Consider the following 18971-nt stretch of genomic DNA (forward strand, 5'->3'; position numbering starts at 1 on the left):
TCTGTCTCCTGTGAGCATCCAATAGTTTTTACTTGGAAAATTTAATCCATTTGTCTTTAATGAAATTAACATTGTGTCTGTGTGTACACCTCCATCTTGCCACTTGTTTCCTATTTAAGGTATTTCTTTTTTCTTAAGTAATTATTAACTGGACTTTTCTATTTTCATTATTAATTTATTAATTCTTCATGTTATTATTTTATTAATGATTAACCTAGAAATTACAATGTATATCTTTGACATTACAAATGATTAATTTAGCCTCTCTAATATTTCTTGGTACATGGCACACCATTAGTTTATTTCTAGAAATTTATCCACCATTTGTTACTCTTTCTAGCCTTTTGGGTGACTCATACATTTTAGATGTTAATGTGTTTTAAGTGTTACAGAAACTCACAATTATCTGTCCCAAACTCATTTTTGGTTGCACATGCAGTATTTCTTCCTTTGTTCTTCATTCCCTAGTGTTTTGTTCCTCATGGGATCATTTTAGTTTGTCTGAAATTCTCCCTTTGGTATTTCTTTAAGTGTAGACCACTGGCTAACAAAGCCCCTTAGCTTTTGTTTCTCTGTCCTTTTTGTTTTAGCTATAGGGATAGATTCTCACCAGATGTATAGTTCCAGGATGGCCTCTCTTTTCTTCCACACTTTCACAATACGATCCTGGTGTGTCTGGCTTTCGTTATTTCTTTTAAGAACTAAGCTGAGAGCTACATTGCCTCTCCTTTGTCAATACTGTGATGCTTTTTTCCCTTTTTCTATTTTTAAGCCTCATTTCTTCTATTTGGGGGGAATTTAACTACTCTTAACACATTGCCATTTAGGACAGGACACTGTGGCATTGTCTTTATCCTGCTTCAAACTTCTCAAACCTGCCTTGATCTTGGTTAGCTTCTCACCATTCTAAGAGTGCCTCTGTATTATCTGATCTCAGCCTTTTCACTTGGGCCAAGAGTGGGATACTCCTTCCGTGTTGCCTCTCTTCTCTTTCACAACTCTCCTTCACTTTAATGCATACTGGTTCCTTCTGCATCTCAGTTTCCATCTTCTCTATTACTCTCTCTTCCAGATTGTCTCCTCAGGCTTCTCTGCTGGGTCTGATTTGCTTGTGTTGTTGATGGTTGTTAATCGTGGTTGTCAACTTGACATGGTATAGAGTCACGTAGGAGGGACATCCTTGCGCATACCTGTGAGCTGTTTCTAGATCAGATTCCTCCAGGTGGGAATACTCACCCTGGATGTGGATGGTGCCATTCAATAAGCTGAGGTCCAGACTGGAGAACACGAGAGGACAAGCTAAGCACCAGCACTGATTGTTCTCTGTCCTCGACCGTGGACGCCATGGGACCAGATACCTAAAACTCCTTTATGACTCCCCTACTCTCAAACTGTAAGCTTGTTTTTTGTGAGGTATTTCACTGCAGCAACAAGGAAAGTGACTAGTTTGCAGCCTCATACTGACCATTTAAGATGTTACATTTGTAGCTGTAAAATACTAATGCTATTAAGAACTAGATGCTAATTCTACAGCAAAATTCTACTTTCTTTAATTTTATTTTGTTCACTTTCTCTGCATTTTAATAATGTATCTATCACATTTATCGATTTCTTTACTTCAAGGTCGACATTAGGAGTGAGTCTCTTTCCATTTCCTGTCTTATGTCTTTGTTTGCTTAGTTGGTTTGGTGGTACTTAAGCTTGAATGCAAAACATCATAATTGACAAACAGATGTTTGACCACTAAGCAGTAAGTATCTCCAACCCCAAATTTATATGTCTTGAGACAGTGAGTGACTGTGTTCTGTTGGCAGAGGTTTCTGTCCTACCCAGTCCTACAGCCATTCAGTCCCAAAGAAACACACAGAGGTCTACATTAATCATAAATTGGTTGGCCTCTTAGCTCTGGCTTTTTATTAACTCTTACATCCTGAATTAATCCATAATTGTTGTCTGTGTTTGCCACGTGACTTGGTAGCTTTTTGTCAATAAGGCATTCTCATCTTGCTTTCTCTGTGTCTTACTTTCTCTGTGATGACTGAAGACTGAATCTTTCCTCTTCCCATAATTCTCCTGTTCTAGTTGCCCGCCTACACTTCCTGCCTGGCTACTGGCCAATCAACATTTTATTAAAGCAATACAATGGATAAATTTTTACAGGGTCAGGGTACAAGATCATTGCCCACAGCAGTGCTCACTCAAAAGGCTTAAACACCTTGACACTGTAGTTTTTGTTCCTCTGCTTTCCAGAAGTTTTTGGTTTAGGTCTTCATTTTCTTGTAGAACTCTGTAGCCCCAAACTCCAGGCTTCTTTTGAGAAGATTATGTTATTAAGGTTCCATCTTCAGGGCTCTCTGATATCTAATTTTATCACTCTGTTTCTGTGACAGCTACTAGGATTCTGCTTTCCCTTCACCATGTCATTAGTCTTTGTCCTGAAACAAGGTCAGTCAATTTGGGAACAGAACTGGAAAATGACCTCAGAGATTAAAATATTAGCTCACATTGGAATGTTGTTCCTGTAAAGAATTTAATAAGCCTAATTAGTTTCATAACTCTCTAGTAAGGCTTTATGGTATTGTTTGTCTGCTGTGGGCCACACGATTTCTCTTGGTCTTCACAGTTTCTTCATCAATTTGTCACCATTCCATGCATTAATCTGGAGTTAGCTGTTGTAATATATCTTTGTTCTTGTGCTTTCATATATGAAAATGTCTTGGTTAATATTGCTATTTCATATATTTTTAAGAATTACCTTACAAACATTAATAGAAAAAAATTAATGTTTTCTGACATTTTTTCTGAACTGATGTTACAGGAACCTCTTCCCCTCTGTTTTAAGTCCTTTCTGTCTGGAACACCCATAGCACCTATTTGTATGCTTCTATGCACACAGACCATGTGTATGGTTACTCGTGCCTATTCACATTCTTCACAGTATACATCAAAGAGCTTTGTGCACAGTGGGCAGAAGGAAGAAACAGACTGTCAACATAATACTGGGGATACATACCAAGAGCTTAAGTTCAGACTCACCCTCACTGTTTGCAAAGAGAACATCTCAAATAACATTTTCTGAGGTGGGACCAGAACCACACAACGCTATCCCATTTGTGTACTGAAGGGAGACTACACAGAAGGTTTAAAATACTCATTCTCAGGACTGTCAAATGGTAGAAAAGCAGTAAATATGACAGAGGCAATTAGGTTGCAGCTACTTAGATACCTTTGTATCAAAAACTACAATAGAAATTGTTGTGGCAATCACAACTGAGAAAATTCATGTACAGCCTATGTTTTCAAGATGGTACAAATAACATTTTAGAGTCAAGAATGTTTCTACTATAACAAGGGATTATAATTCCTTACTACTCCCCTATATTTTGTGATACCGTACACAAGAACCTGTGAGAAAACGTATTTTAGGCATTGCTTGTTCTACATCATGGAGCTTAGTTAAAACAAAACATATACTTACATATATGGATATATGTATATAGTACAATAAAACCACATATGTGTGTGTGTGTGTGTGTGTGTGTGTGTTACCATCCACATAAAGAAGTATCTTTGAGAATCTGTGTATAGTACAGATATCAAACATTCTAATAATTTGAGAAGATAACCATCCTAGGGTGGTCTAGCCTGAGGCCTGGATTCTATCTTGTCTTTGGACCTCATGTATCTCATTTGTCCCCCAGTGCACTTTGATTTTAATGTCTTCTTTTTTCCTGTGCATTAGATTAATATAGCCATTCATCCTGAAAGAGGCATGGATTAATTTAATAAAGCATCTCATTTCAGATGGCTTTAATAATCTGAGTTGCTTTTAAAGAAAAGTAAAGAATACTTGTAAAATAAGTAAAGAAGTTCCCATGCTTGATTTATGTTGCGGGAGGTCCTTCCGCTCCTCCAGCCTATAGCCGCTGAGATACCAGCCCATTGGAGCATCTCGTGTCTCTCTGAGGCGTCTGCCCCCGAGAGGAGAGCTGTCAAGTCTCTCACCTCACTTCCTCTTCCGCCCAGCATTCTGCTCCTCCCACTTACGTTCTAACCTATCAGGTCAAGCAGCTTCTTTATTAAATCAACCAATGACCTTCCTCCATCAGATCTAGGTCCATTCAGAGGGAAAGCACAGCTTAGCATAGCAATTCTGGGAAGGCCTAGGAGCAGTGGAGGGGTGGGCACATGTCTCACCAGAAATGTTAAATGAGGAGAAGGTCACAGATATACTGGATGAACCACGTCATTTGAGAAATAGACTTGGTATCTGTATCTGAATGTAATGGTGTCACAGTGCTGGTAACTGGTAGGAGTGAACAGACGGGACTCACACCACAGAGCTGTTTGAGAACTATCTATGACATGAGTGTAACTTTCAGAAGTTGATAGTGTGCATTCATTCAGTGTGACAGGGAACTGTTAAAAATCACCATACACACCACCTCACCACATGGAGTCATGTAGCAAAACTTAGTAGGGCAGTTGCTTGCCTCTTTCTTTAGAAGTTTTCATGGTGCCTTCTGGTACCATGAAAGCTAGCCCTCAGGAAGGAGATTTTCATCTCAGATCCAGCTTGGATTCCTCTGGTCCTGCTGGTGTCTTCGGCAATAGGACTTACCTACCACTTCTGGGTAGAATAGCAATAGCCTACAGTATTTGGGCAGTCTCTTGGACAATCCTGACCAATAGCTCAAAACAATTCTCATGCCTGGTGTTAGGGCATTGACCACCACCACCATCACTGATCAGCAGGGTACGATAACACTAAGGGTGCAATAGCTTGATGGTAACCCACAGCTCTCTAATTGGACTAAAGACCCACTGAATATGATAGAACTATGCCTGGTACAGGAAACCCAGCTTACTAGCCAGGGACAGTGAAGTCATAGATTCTAGAAGAGAATCCACAGTGTAATGCTTAGTTATGTTTTAAGTATTTATTCTTATACACACAGTAAGTGTAGTTTTCCCATCTTCTCAATGACACTTCTCTCTGCAATAGACATGGGCCATTTCAGAAAACTACAACACGTCAAAATGCAGATAACAAGAGGATATGCTGCTCAGTCTCAACTGATAGACTTACAACACAGCTGTCACACCTAAGGCTCAGAGATCTTTGCAGAAGAGGGGGCAGAAAGATTATACAAGCCAGTGGAACAGAAATTTGCCATGAGATTGTGTCACCTTGAAATGTTATACCTACAAAGTCTGATCAATATGGCCGCCTAAGCAAGACCCAAACAAGGCTGACAGCAATGGACCTGCTTACGTGGAAGGGGACACTCATGGGGCTCAACAGTCCCACGAGTTTAGAAACAGTGCTCTAAACAACTTTGGAATGTTGGAGAGGGAGAAATTGTCTCCTTCAGTGCAGATCTGCCCAAGTGGTTATTCAATACCAATTGTTCAGTCCTAAGATCATCTACATATAAGTAACATTATATGAACTAAGTAGGTTGTATTTATGTATGTATGAGTATATACTTAAGCACATGTATATAAGATGTATGTTACAGCAATTAATTAAAAAGAGACCATGATTTTGAGAGAGAACAAAAAAGTTGCATGGGAGGAGTTTGAGGGATGAAAAAAAGGGGATAATGATATAATTTTTATAATTTTTAAAAATAAAGTTTTTGTAAAAAGTTTATATTTAGTTGTTATAGATTGCATAAATATATAAGTGCAAAAGACTGGGGAGAGCCCAGACTCCAAACAGTAAGAGCTATTTTGGATAGTGTATTATAGTTAACTTTATTTTTTTCTACTTGTTCTTGTCCACACTTTGACATTAAGGCATATTAATAATTACTAAAATTTCACTTTCATTTGACAAATATCTGTGGCTCATACACCTATTATGCTTTATTAATAACTTCAAAGAACTCTAAGAAGGTCAGTCATATTAGACCTTGTAAATAGCATAGGACTGAGAAAGTCAGAGAGTCTTTGGTTAAAAGGAAGGAAAATGAAAAATATTCGCATAAGTGTTGTGCTTGCAAGAGCTTACTGAAAAGAGTAGCAGAACTGGACCTTGAAGGACAGACTTTTTATAGATCACATTGGGCAGGAAATGATGTCCTTTGTGGAGAAAATTTACAAGAACGGGAAAAGATAGAGGAATATAGCTGTATTTGTGGAACAGTCTAAATTCACACCATGAAAAGAAACAAGAAAGTGAAGCTGAGGGACAGACAGGGAGGCTCTCGCCTGCTAGGCTAGATGGTGCACTAGGCTGCTGCATGGAATAACTGGGGAGCACATCATACAAGATTCTTTACATCTGCTTCTCCCAATGATGTGTTTTCAAGAACACATTATCACTTATATATTAATGATAAAAATGAGACTGAGAAAACCTAACCTTCCAAGGTCACAAAGCCAGTGCCTTCTCTGCCATTAAACTTCCCTGATTTTTGCTCACACCACATAGGCCTATGTGTGTCATAACTGCCCACTTTATTTTACAGCACATAGTATTTATGTGGGGGAAAAACCTAAAACAGCCCCTAACCAAATTCTATGATAATCAAGGGACTAGTAGAAGACATTTCTTATAGGTAGCTGGGGGTTAGAAAATGACCTTAAAGTCTTGCTATTAATCCAAACTCTGCTCTTTACCAGACGTTTAGTCTTATCGAGATGTGTGGGCACAAGTGTCCTTACTTTCCATAGGTCAGATGATGGAGGAGGAAGGAAAGAAGGCTTTTCCTAGATGTCTCCTCTGTGATATCAGATGTCTCACCTGGGGATCTATGAGCCACTGTACTAATGACTTTTCTCATTGATGTGACAAGACTCCCGACAAAGTAACCTTGAGGATGGAAGGTTTGCTTTGGTTTGAGGGGATACAGTCCATTGTGATGGAAAGGCATTGAGGACCAATGAGGGAAAGCGGCTTGTGTGTTCACAGTCTATAAAGAGAGGGGCACCAATGCTCACCTGACCTTCTCCTTTCCTTCCTTTTCACTCAGTCTTGAACCCAACCATTGTGAAAGTGTCACTCACATGCCAGATAGACCTCCTTTCCTTATTAGACTTTTCTGGAGACGTATTCACAGACACGCCCAGAAGTGTGTCTCCTAGGTGATTCTAAATCCAGTCAATTTGACAATAAACCACCACAGCCACAGATTGAGCTCATTGTGACCTTTTACAGCAACACTAAATGGACTAAATATCCATGAAGAAACTTCAGCGAGTAACCAGTACCTCTTGGTTGTGTTGCTCGTGTCCTCCCGCTATAGCTATGGCTACACAGTTCGTGCTATCGAGCTGAGGATTTTCTCACACTCACCGTTAGCCTCTTCTCACTTTAGTTCCACTCAGGTTTCAAGCTTTGCTAGCTGCTGTTGGTGTGCTGTGCTAGTCTTATTTGTGCACGCATGTCTGTGTGCTCAGTTTGCAAATACAGACGTCGCTGGCTTTTGATTTGAGGTAGTGATGTGAGGCAAGACATGTTCAGAAAACAAACAAACTATACTTCAAATTTTGACTTTTGATCTTTTTTTTTCAGATTAGCGATACATGGTAAAACGTTTTAAAATGATGCTGGGTACTGGTAGTGAGTCATGGCCATTTAGGTGATTTTCTACAATGTGTTGTATCACGAGGGTATGCAGTAAGGTAAATGAGACACACTTTCAAGTTACAATGTTTTCAACCTACAGTCTTTGCCAGGACATGACCACACTGTCACCCGAGAAGCACCTATATTTTAATATAAAGAATCAAGTGTAATTGGAAGTGTGACATTCCTAACAATGCCGTCTGGGATATCAATAGTACATACTTAATACTCACCATGTTGAAAAGGACCAGACAGCTGGGGAAAGATGATCCTGGAGAGAACAAATCCCTACTTAAAGGTGACAGACAGCTTACTTAGTGAGAAATGCACTCCCTGACCCTATCCCACTAACTTTTACCAGTTAGGAGAACATCCTGAAAAGGATGTATTTTTTTCTTCAGAATCTTTCTTTCTTTCTTTCTTTCTTTCTTTCTTTCTTTCTTTCTTTCTTTCTTTCTTTCTTTCTTTCTTTCACCTCAGATGTGATCAAGTATTGGATAACTACATGTCAGAGTCAAATGATGCAATCTACATGTAGCCTCAAACTCGGTGGTTCCTTAAGATTAGGGAAAAGACAAGCATGCCCTCAACTGCTTGGTTGGTCTCAATGTATTTGGTAGAAGCCCTGCTTTTCTGCTTGGCTTGCAAGATGCCAGTGGAAGCTGCATTCGAGAGGGATTTTTGTTTTAAGTATACAGGGGATGCAGTGGAAAGAAACAGAAGTCCATTGCTCTTGTTTTCAGGAACCACTATGGAAGGTCATCAGTCTTTTGGGAATTTGCTCATTTGAACAATGGTCTGGAAAACGTCAGAGTCAATTCTTCCCAGCTTGCAGGCTTCAGATGCTAGGTCCCGGCTTTGCATCATCCTTTGCCATGAGGGTGGCTGTACTAGATAGCTGGGTTGTGTCAGCTTGAAACAAACCTAGACATGGCGGAGAAGCTGTCTTAATTGAGAGAGCCTCCAAAAGAGTGGTCCATAGGTAACTTTGTTGAGCATTTTCTTGATTAATGATTGATGCGGAGAGCCAGTCCACTATGAGCAGTACTGACCCTGGACAGGTGGTTCTGGGTTATAGAAGTCACAAGGAACAAGCTGGTAAAATAGCACTACTCCACGGCCTCAGTTTCTGCCTCCAGGTTCCTACCTTAATTTCCTCCCCCGACTTTCCTGTGATGTGGGAGAGGAAGCCAAATGAACTCCATTCTCCCCAAGTTGCTTTTGGTCAGTGTTTTGTCATAGCAATAGGAAACACACTAGGATCACGATCCTCTTGCTCCTATTAGCTTCAGGTCTCGCTTCCCTCCGTCTCACCCACAGACCCTCTAATTTCTGTGCACAACTTCTTTGTCAGACCTGCTTTAAAGGGAAATCAACTGAACTACTTTGCATTTCTATAACTGATTTAAGTAAATATGGGCTCCCACTATTCTTTAGGAATACAGCTGTTTCTGCTGGTTACTAAGGTGTTTATAAAAAATCCCATATACATTTAGTTATTGAGTCTTGAATAATTTCTGCCTTAATGTAATGTACTTGTGGTAGAAAACTTAGATTCACTCATGGAATTCTCAATTCACAACCAGTTTTCTAGAACCATTTTATAATGTTTTCATGTTGTCTGTACCATGTGTTTTTACATATTGTGAGAAAGTGAAATCAACCTGCAAAGAATATCTGTAGAATAAAAATATTTAGGCATTTACATATTATAAACCTTGAAACAATCTAGCTGATATGTGTGCTGATAAGGAGGTGTATGAGAGACAGAAAAATTGTACATAAAGTTTTATTTAAATTTTCCCCTTCCAAGCAAGCGTGATTTACATTCTAGTGCTGTACAAAATTTACATTCTTTGTGACTTTATTCACTTTTCACTTCTGGAAGTTTGTATCTCTCTGAAATACAGAAAGTGTTATGTAGAGTTTTCATAAATGCCTTTATTTAAATTGGCTAGTGAAAAAAAAGTGAAGAACAAACCTAAGGAAAGCTGAAACCCTCGTAGAAACGACGTCGGGAAGAAACAACGATGGTTGAGAATACACTTTCTGAAAGGGCACGTGCTCTTCGGGATGCTGGTGGGGGTTGCCCACGCTCTTTCTGTCTTTCCTTATGTACTCATATGTTTTCAAGGAAAAAAATGAACGCTGATTGCACTGGTTATGTATATATATATTCACATATATATTTTTACAACGGATCCTTTGGATCTGAACATACAAATAAATACAAAAACAACGAAGATTGCACTTTTCTGTAGAAACATTGTTGGATTCTGGCGTGCCCAGCCATGGTGAGGTGCTCATGAAAGCTACCATGAGGGCATTTGTTCTCATCTGTGGCTTCCTTTACCTGGTATTTTAAACATCACATTTGTTGAAGGGGTCCAACACTTCTTTGTGATTAAAAAAAAATATTTAGTCACTTGTCAGTGCCAGTTGTTGCTCAAACTCAGATGAGCTTGAAAGTCAAATTCATGTTTCTGCTAGTTTTGCTTCTCTGATTGGCCACAAAGAGACCGCGTCATGCTCTCTTGATCTTTCTGAGTTCCTAAAGACAAGCATCAATTCTCACTGAACCCAGTGCAGGCATCTCTGCTGACGAACGGAGGAATAATGAGAGCTGAGTGTCTGAAGCCAGCCAAAGGTAAGGAAATGTACTGTCAGGTACTGTGAGTTTGCAAGGTTTATTTTAATAATTATTTTAAAATATTCATTTATTTTTATTTCACATGTACAAGTGTTTTGTTTATAAGTATGTATGTGTGCTGCATGCATACCTGGTGCGATGCTGCTCTGGAACTGGAGTTACAGATGGTTGTAAGCCGCCATGTAGGTGCTAGGAACCAAACCCAGGTCCTCCGCCTGGGAAGTAAGTGCTCTGAACCACTGAGCAATCTCTTCAGCTGAAGGTCATGTGTTTTAAGATTCAGAAATAAAATTGGGATCTTTCTCAAGAGAAAGTTTTTCTTGTATGCCTGAATTCCTGAAAGTGATTTGTCAGCTTTTATTAAGGATTAAATTTGGGACAACTTGTTATGCGACAGAATTTCTGAAATATTCTGTGATGAAGTTTGTTGGTCTTATCTTTTGAGACAAATTGTCCTTATGTTCACTACATAAAGCGCTGTAAAAAGTGAGGAATCACAAGATTCTGGGAGCTGAAGAACAACTGAATGTGCTTTGTTTTCATTTTCAAGGACAATAAAAGTCATGAAATTAAGACTCTGGCAGAGAACAATTGCCAACGAGACCAACAGCTGAGTTTTCCTTGATCTCCTAAGGAGCTGTAAGGAATGCAAACTATGATTGTGTAGAAACAAAAATGCCCATATTCCGTCTTCTGGGGTTCTCGGTTGCTGTGTTACCTATGGAGTTGGTGAGGAAGCCAAGCGTTACAAGTACAGAATCAAGTGGCAATGTCTGGAATGCAGGGTAAGCATTCTGGTGGGTCAGATTTTGAATCATTCATGTACAAAATATCCTCCAAATGTCAAGGCCTATCACATGCAGTTAGGACACAATGCACGATACGGATCTTAGATCTCTGGGGCCAGTCTTCTGTGGTTTCTTTCTCTTTGCAAGTTTAGCTCCACGTGAGTTTGTGTAGAGGGGACATATTAAAACCAGTCTGATATAGAAGAGGCTGTCCCTGCCACAAGTTGAGTTGCAGACCACATCTGTTCTAGAACAGGTCTCTTTCTCCCGTAGTGACTTGTAATTCAGAAAGCAAAGGTGTCTTTTGGCAGTTGTACCATTGGAATGGCATGGTTCCTGCAGGACATCAGCGTCACCTGCCACTGCATCCTAGATGTGGCATTGTGCCAGGATTTCCTGCTGTTATTTGTTGTAGGGTACACAGGCTGGTAAGATGACTGTTGCACAGGCTGGGCCTGCCAGAGGTTCAGCCACATCGCCTTCGAGTTCAGTCCAGGTTCCCTTTTCTGGACAGTAGCAGATCGTAGACGACTTGTAGGCACCCTGGAACGGCAGAGCAGGGAGTACTTAGGGGAGGCACTAGAGCAGAAACAACCAAGTCATTCTTCACAGCTTCACTGGGAAGACCAACTCTCTGCTCAGCCTAAAGGACTTCAAGTGATCTCAATGGGTTTTAAGCTGTTGTGTTCCAAGGAAATATTTGAAACTGAAATTTCAAAATTGTGTAGCTGTGTGTGTGTGTGTGTGTGTGTGTGTGTGTGTGTGTGTGTGCGTGCATGTGATCAGGAGCATGTATGTGTGTACAAGTGAACATGTGTTTGCGGAGGACAGAGACAAACTCTGGTGTTGCTTCGCTCAAGTATCCATTTTTCAAGACAGGATCTCTCCTGAGTTTGGAACTTGTCAAGTAGGTTGGTGTCTGCTTTGACTATCTTCCCAATGCTTAAACTAAAATCACAAGTCACATCAAGAGTTTTTGTTTTTATGAGGGTTTTGGAGATTAAGCTGTGGTCTTTATGCAGACAAAATGGGACTTTACTGACTAAGCTATCTACCTAGTGACAGGTAGTGATCAAACTCAAACAAATACCTAGAACATCTTTAGTGTTCAATCATCACATCTAATCATTGGCTCCAAAAATGGGAATTTTCCAGTAGGTTTGAATTAAAGAAAAAAAAAGACACACATTATTATTTAAATGGTGGAAGTAAATCAATGTTAGACTGTGCCTTCATTTCTTTGTTTTTATTTTTTTACTGTGGAGAATGTGAGCCAAGATAGCAAAGCATTTTAAAATAGGCTGAAAACATCTCCGCATGTTGACTCATTTATTTTCAAGAGGCCACACAGCAAATGGACAATGACTTTAATTTTGGTGCCTTTGTCAACTTTAAGGCTAATGCTTGAGTGAAATTTTCCTTGCCTAATTAAATCATAGGAAACAAATTAAAAACCCCAACAAAACTCTTGGTGTTTTCTGAATGTATATTCTTAAGGTCTGCTCGAATGCATCTCTACTCTTGGAGTCAACAATTGCCTCCAGAACAGGCACACGTGGGAAAGTCTAAGTGTATGCATCAACTCATAGTTGCCTTCTATAATTATATTAATATATAATTATTAACATAATTATATATAATCATATTAATAATTAATTATAGAATTAATTTTTAAAAGTTCCTCAAAACTTTGTATCATAAGCCTGTTGGATACAAAATAAATAAAGAAGTTATTAAAACTCCAAGTTGATCTTATAAAGCTAGCATAGATCAATAAGGTAATACAGAAACAGTCATCCATTGTGAGAATAATGAAACTGGCTCCTAGGCTCTCCTGATGTGACATAATCTAAACCCCTACTCTACTTTGCAATACTGAGCTCTTTTTTTCTTTCTTTTTTTTGGACAAAAATAGCATAAACCCAAAACAAAAATGTGAATAAATGAAAAGCTTGACCCTAATCAACTCCTGACTAGTCTGAGGAACTGTTCTAAATGACAACACAAGGAACTTGTTAGTCCCACAATGTAGGGTATTCTGATTAACAATGAAGTGATTTGTCAACAAGCCAGGGAACACAAAGTGGAGCAGAGGAAATGTTCTAGACGAGAGGGGTCCACAGGACACAACAAATATGTGTGAGATTTGCTGGGTCTTAATAGGAATGTTTTGATTTGAAAAATACAACTTTTTTTTTTTTTGTAAACCAATAGGGAAAATTTGAGTTTAGATTGGACATGCAGTTTTTGGGTGTGATAAAATGATAGTATAAAAAATAACTTTTTACATAAAGGAATAACTTTTTTGAAAGATAAATACTGAGATCTTTAGAAATATGACATTTAGGATTTGCTTCAATTTTTTCATTTAAACTTAAAAGGGTCTATTGATGGATTGTGGCACTGATGATGGGGAAAGAAAGGTCGCCCATCATTTTAATTTTTGCTTATGTTTGGAAATTTTCATGATGGAAGAGGGAATGAAAAGCAAATTCATGCTCTAAATAGAATTAACAGACATTGAAGAATTAATTTCCATGTTTTGCTCCTTCTGGTCAGAAGCTTTTCAGATTGTTTTATTGAATGTCTACAGGATATTTGAAAAATAATTTCATTTTGACTTGGAGTTGGAAAGCAGAATTACAAACACATGGGTATAAGAGTAAGCTGGACATGGAAGACCTGTTGTGGGCCAGTGGATGGATTAGCAAGTCATTCCTACTGCACCCTACCAGTCTGTCTTCCTGCTTACAGAGCTGTGCCGCCTGCACACAAACCTGATATTCCTAAAGGGAATGGGCAGGGTGATAGCACAGCTGGAGGGAACCAGCAGAAGTGAGCACACACAGGAGGAGGAGAGATACACGGACACGTACCATACTCCAGCTGTAGCCCCCCACCAGATAAATACTGTCATCAAGCACCGCACAGCCGGGGCCGCTGCGACCCTCCAGGATGGGGGTCTGGAGAATGTTCCACTGGTCGCCTTTTGGGTCATAGCACTCCACAAGCATGACGTCAAGGTGGGAGAAACCTAGGTGACAGGAAAAGGCAAGCATGGAGAAAAAGAATGACTCCCACAGTCCTTTTAAAACAAGGAGGGCTGGAGCTAAGAAGTCAACTATTGTGTCTGTGAAGACACAAATGCATAATTTTATTAGTGAAATTGGGAGACATGTCAGAAACTTCTAAAAATGAAAACAAACAAACAAAAAACCCCAAAGACTCCAACAGACTTTGGGTGTTTGGGATTAACTCAATCAAGAATGCTTAGTAGGTATCACAAGGTTGATTGCATGGGGGTAGATCCTATTAAAATGATTTATTATACATTGTTTTGAAAGATTTAAAACAACAATGGTCAGCACAACTAGCTTTACAAGCACCCATGCCTGTTTTGTTTTGAAGATGGCATCTGCATGCAGAGGAATGGGCATCAGAACTCAGACATCTATAGGCTGAAACATATTGCTTTTCTTGAATATTTAACTCTCTCAAAATGGTTCAGTCAACTAAAATTCACTGTTCTGGGTCTTAAGCCTTTCCTAGAATCTGAGTACATATAAACAACTTCAATGATGAGCAGAGACTTTTTCAAGGATCAAGGTTTGGAGTTGGGGCTCTAAGCTCTGAGAGTCTTCTTCCTCTCTGCTGCCTCTCTGTTTTCCTGTGTGTGTGTGTGTGTGTGTGTGTATGAGTATGTATGAATGTGTGTATGTGTGAGTGTGTGTACATGAGTATGTGTGTGTATGTATGTTTGTGTGTGTGAGAGTGTGCATATGTGTATATGTATGTTTGCATATGTGTGTGTATGTATGTGAGTGTGTGTGTGAGAGAGAGAAAATGTGTGTGTGTGTGAGAGAGAGAGAAAGACAGACAGACAGACAGACAGACAGACAGACAGACAGAAAGAGAGAGAGTCTGTGTTGACTAGAGGTTAACCTCAGATATCATTCTTCAGTTCCTACCCACTTTGTCTTTTGAGACAGGATCTGCTAGGTGACAGTGAAGGTTGCACCAAGGCTTTTTAATCCCTGAACTAAAGGCAGGGCTCCTTCAGAAGAGTCTAGAACCTACATTGTTCTTGGTGACCTTGTTACAAACCCAACTGTGAAAAAAATCTGAGAGGTAGAAAGGGGGAGCACATGACTGTAACTCATCACTCATGAAACTGAGATGGGGGTGGAGAATCATGGTTTCAAGGCCAGCCTGGGCTACATAGAAGAAAGAGGGGGGTGTTCAAATGATATTTTGTTTACTTAAATGCATGCTATGGCTGTTTTCTAGCTAATAGACATACATTAACTCATGATAGGCATACATTAACTAATATCCAGATTCTTCAGTCATAGTTAGGAAGACAAGTTCCAAGGAGTAATTTTCCTCCCTGAGAAGGCAGCCAGGTTGTTTCAGGCCACTAGCTGCTTATACACAGTGATGCAGATTGGTGTGCTACAGTAGAGCAATGTGCCCACTGCCATTTCTCCCCCTGGTTAAAATGAGCACATGGAAGGATTCCAGATTCTGCAGTTCTAAGTCTATGCCAGGGGAACGTGTGCCTTCTCTGTCCTTCCTTCCATACGTACTATAGATGCTGAGTACAAGTCTCACAAAGTGACCGGTCAGAACCCCTCCTTTACAGATATGTTGTAGTGTATGTCCTGAGCAGGATGACACAGCATTTCGTTTATTTCAAAGCAGGACTCAAACCATAACCTTCTTTTGTCTTTATGACTCCTGGAACTATGTATATAATTGTTATTTATATTTAAATAATATAATAAACACATATATATGAATATATATGAATGAGGCAGGTCTCATGTAGACCAGACTGGCCTCAAATTTGGTGTATAGTTAAGGATGATCCTAAACTTCTGATTCCTCTGCCTCTGCCTACTCAGTGCTGAGATTATAGGTGTTAATCGAACCCCATGCCCATTTTCTGAGACGCTAGCCTTGAACCCAGGGCCTTATGAATGCTAGGCAAACACGACCATCTGAACTACAGCCTCGGCCCCCTGCTTCTGATGCGTGTCTGTCCATGCTTCTGTGTGCACAGTCACATGCTTCTGATGCATGTCTGTCCATGCTCATGTGTGCACAGTCACACTTTCTCTTACTTAGACTGTTAGTGTGCAATCTTCCTGTCCAAATATAATCTGGAACATAAGAGTCATTAAGACATAGATAAAGTCTTATGAGGATGAAATGAGAGCCACAAAATTAGTCGAGAACACTGAGGTGAGGAAATAAAAGGGGCATTGAAATTGAAAGGAGCAAAAAGAAAAGAACCATGTGCAGTTGAAGACAGAGTCCTTTGCTATTGTGGGGGCGAGGGGCACGGAGAGGAGCAGGAGGCACACATTAGGGCATCATCTTTTTGGCTGAATGTGAATTTGAAATATAGATATAAACGTTAGCCTGTGCGATTTGTATTAAATTTATGTGTAAATACAGATTAGAAAAACTTTCCATGTCTAACCTACTTTTGGATTCATATATTACAGTCAGATAAGTGAGCACACTGATTTTACTATTGATACCCCAGGTATGCCTGCTTCTGTCACACTCAGGAGCTGGCGGAGATTTTAGAGTTCAATTTAGAGCAGTTTCTTAGTTTTTGAGTTGAAGAAACTGAGGCCCAAAGTAGGTGCGGCAAAGCTCAGTACCATGAATCTGTTTCCCACCAAAGGCAGTGTCCTACACACCCGCATGATTCTAAGGTCACATCAATCAGGAAAGGTCTCAGTTATAAACGTATCCAGAGAAGGAAAGCAGCTAAGAACAGATTTTAAAATGCCTCAAATTATATAAAAAAGGAATTCAATTAGAGAATTAAAGATCATTTGATATTCAATACTTAAAAGAAATAATTCTAAATTTAGATACCACATTTTTGCTTTAAGGAAAAAAATCCATACATTAGCTCTCTGAACCTGTGAGAACAGTTCTTTATGATTGCAGCAAAAAACAATTTTCTGGAGGACAATTCATTACTACAACTTTGGAGATAAGGAATAATTTATTTCACTGGTTTCCCTGTTACGACAAATTGTGCTTTTTCAGATATTAATGGCCTCGTTTCTTCCCCTTAGACATCATTATTCATTTCTTTAGTGCGTATGGTAACTTAAACATAATCCTATCTGCAGAATTAAAACACAATAAATGCTCGCTCCAGGGTACTGTTAATTTGCACACAGTAGATTGTAATTGGTCAACATGGCTTTTACATAGTTAGCTATGATGATCTAACAAGAAATCATGAAGCAAAGAGTGTGTGATGCAAATGTTACTGGAATAGGAACAGAATCAAACAAAACCCCAACAAACAAACAAACAAACAAACAAACAAGAAAACACCTTTCAAATGATTCCCTCCAATTGCGTATAAGCGATCATTCATCACAGCCAAAGTGTGGATGGCGCGTTTTGTGTTCATGTCTTGTTTGCGGGCCCAGACATCCATGACAGGGTCATAACAATACAACCATGGCACATACTCTCCGTTGTGCACACCCCCTGTGAAAGACAGACACATCGGAGTCAAGGAAGTGCCTTGCACGATGGCTTTGTAAAGAAAACTAGAGAAATGGCTTGCCTGAAATATATATTTTCCCATTGTGCACTGCTCCTGCATGGGCTGCCAGAGGCTGAGGCAAAGAGGACACATAGCGCCACTCGTTGGTGTCCAGGTTGTAGCACTCCACGCTGGACAGGTAGCCGGTTTCATTCCTCCCACCAATCACATATAAATGCTTGTCCAAGCGGCATGCGTAGAAACTGGCTCTTCTGTAATGAAGGAACAGCTCTCAGTAAATCTATGGGACATCACTTTTACAACGGGTAAGGGATACTCAGTCAGCCCGTGAAAGGGGGGAGGGCTGCAAATCTTTGACCGTTACTGATCTGCCTTCTAAATCCAAGAACCTACGCAGCAATCCTAGTCATTTCCCACCCGGTTAGCACCTTTGGTGTTGAAATACTAAGAAAGGAGACAGCAACTAGTGCTTTGTGTCTGGTCTTCTCTCCTTGCTTTTGATGCACTGCTAAAATGTTCATTAATGCTCGGGATATTTGGTGCTTTCTAAGGATATCATAGTTCAGTAAGACACAGTGAAAAATGAGGTAGATAATGTAACAATAATAAATTATCTTGACATTCACTTTCTTTATGGTCCTTCAAGGGTCATTGTTCCCAATTTATTAGAAAACTGCATCATCAAAATTTCTCTTCAATTATCATTTTTCCCCTCCTAGTACAACTGCAAATAGAATAACTTTTGTGAACTTTGTATAGTCTTTCTATATATTTGATTTTTAACATATATATATTTGACTCTTCTACCAGCGATTACAGGAGTTTCATCCAGGGAGCTTTTGTTATCTAAAAAGGCTTCTGAATGATTCTGGTTCTCTGTTCAAGAAAGGCTGCAGACAGTGTTTGCCCACTAGACTTTCAAAGGCAAAGTGTATGAAATTCATTGGAAGGACAGGTGACCAATTGTGAGGTAGGCTGTGACTTAGGAAGGTGATATTGAGAAACTAGATTTATACTTTCAGGAGAAGAAATGAAAAGAAGTGAAATAGAAACTGTGTTACTGGAAGAAGATGGAAGACATAGCTAGTCAGAGGTGAGAAGTAAGAAAGATGAAAGGCTCAGAGGTGTAAGACATTCAGAGTTATGATGGACAGGCCTATGATGACCAGGATGGCACACATATCCAGTACAGAATCAGTATCATTGCTAAGTGTCAAGGCCCTGAAGGACACAACTTAGACTGGATTAATTAGTAGACTCTATAAAAATTGATGCTAAGTTCAAGAAGTCCTTGTTTTTTTTACTGCTAATACTCTAATATGTATATATTCCATACTTTCATCATCCATTCTTCCATTGAAGGGCATCTAGGTTGTTTCCAGGTTCTGGCTATTACAAACAATGCTGCTATGA

At 39.5% G+C, this 18971-nt stretch overlaps 1 protein-coding gene across 1 annotated transcript in view; it reads right to left on the reverse strand.

Moving 5' to 3' along the window:
* Positions 1 to 10447: 10447 nt before the first annotated feature.
* The window catches only part of Klhl14 (kelch like family member 14), a 103514-nt gene continuing 94990 nt past the window's right edge, over positions 10448 to 18971 (reverse strand). Inside the window, exons 5-8 of the mRNA XM_026783556.1 lie at positions 17619 to 17809; positions 17381 to 17539; positions 13891 to 14048; positions 10448 to 11557 (exon numbers count right to left, since the gene is read on the reverse strand). Of these exons, the coding sequence (XP_026639357.1) occupies positions 11417 to 11557; positions 13891 to 14048; positions 17381 to 17539; positions 17619 to 17809 (649 nt within the window). The 3' untranslated portion in view covers positions 10448 to 11416. The remainder of the gene's footprint in view (positions 11558 to 13890; positions 14049 to 17380; positions 17540 to 17618; positions 17810 to 18971) is intronic.

Source organism: Microtus ochrogaster, chromosome 18 (assembly GCF_000317375.1).
Source record: "Microtus ochrogaster isolate Prairie Vole_2 chromosome 18, MicOch1.0, whole genome shotgun sequence".
NCBI classification, from domain to species: Eukaryota; Metazoa; Chordata; class Mammalia; order Rodentia; family Cricetidae; genus Microtus; species Microtus ochrogaster.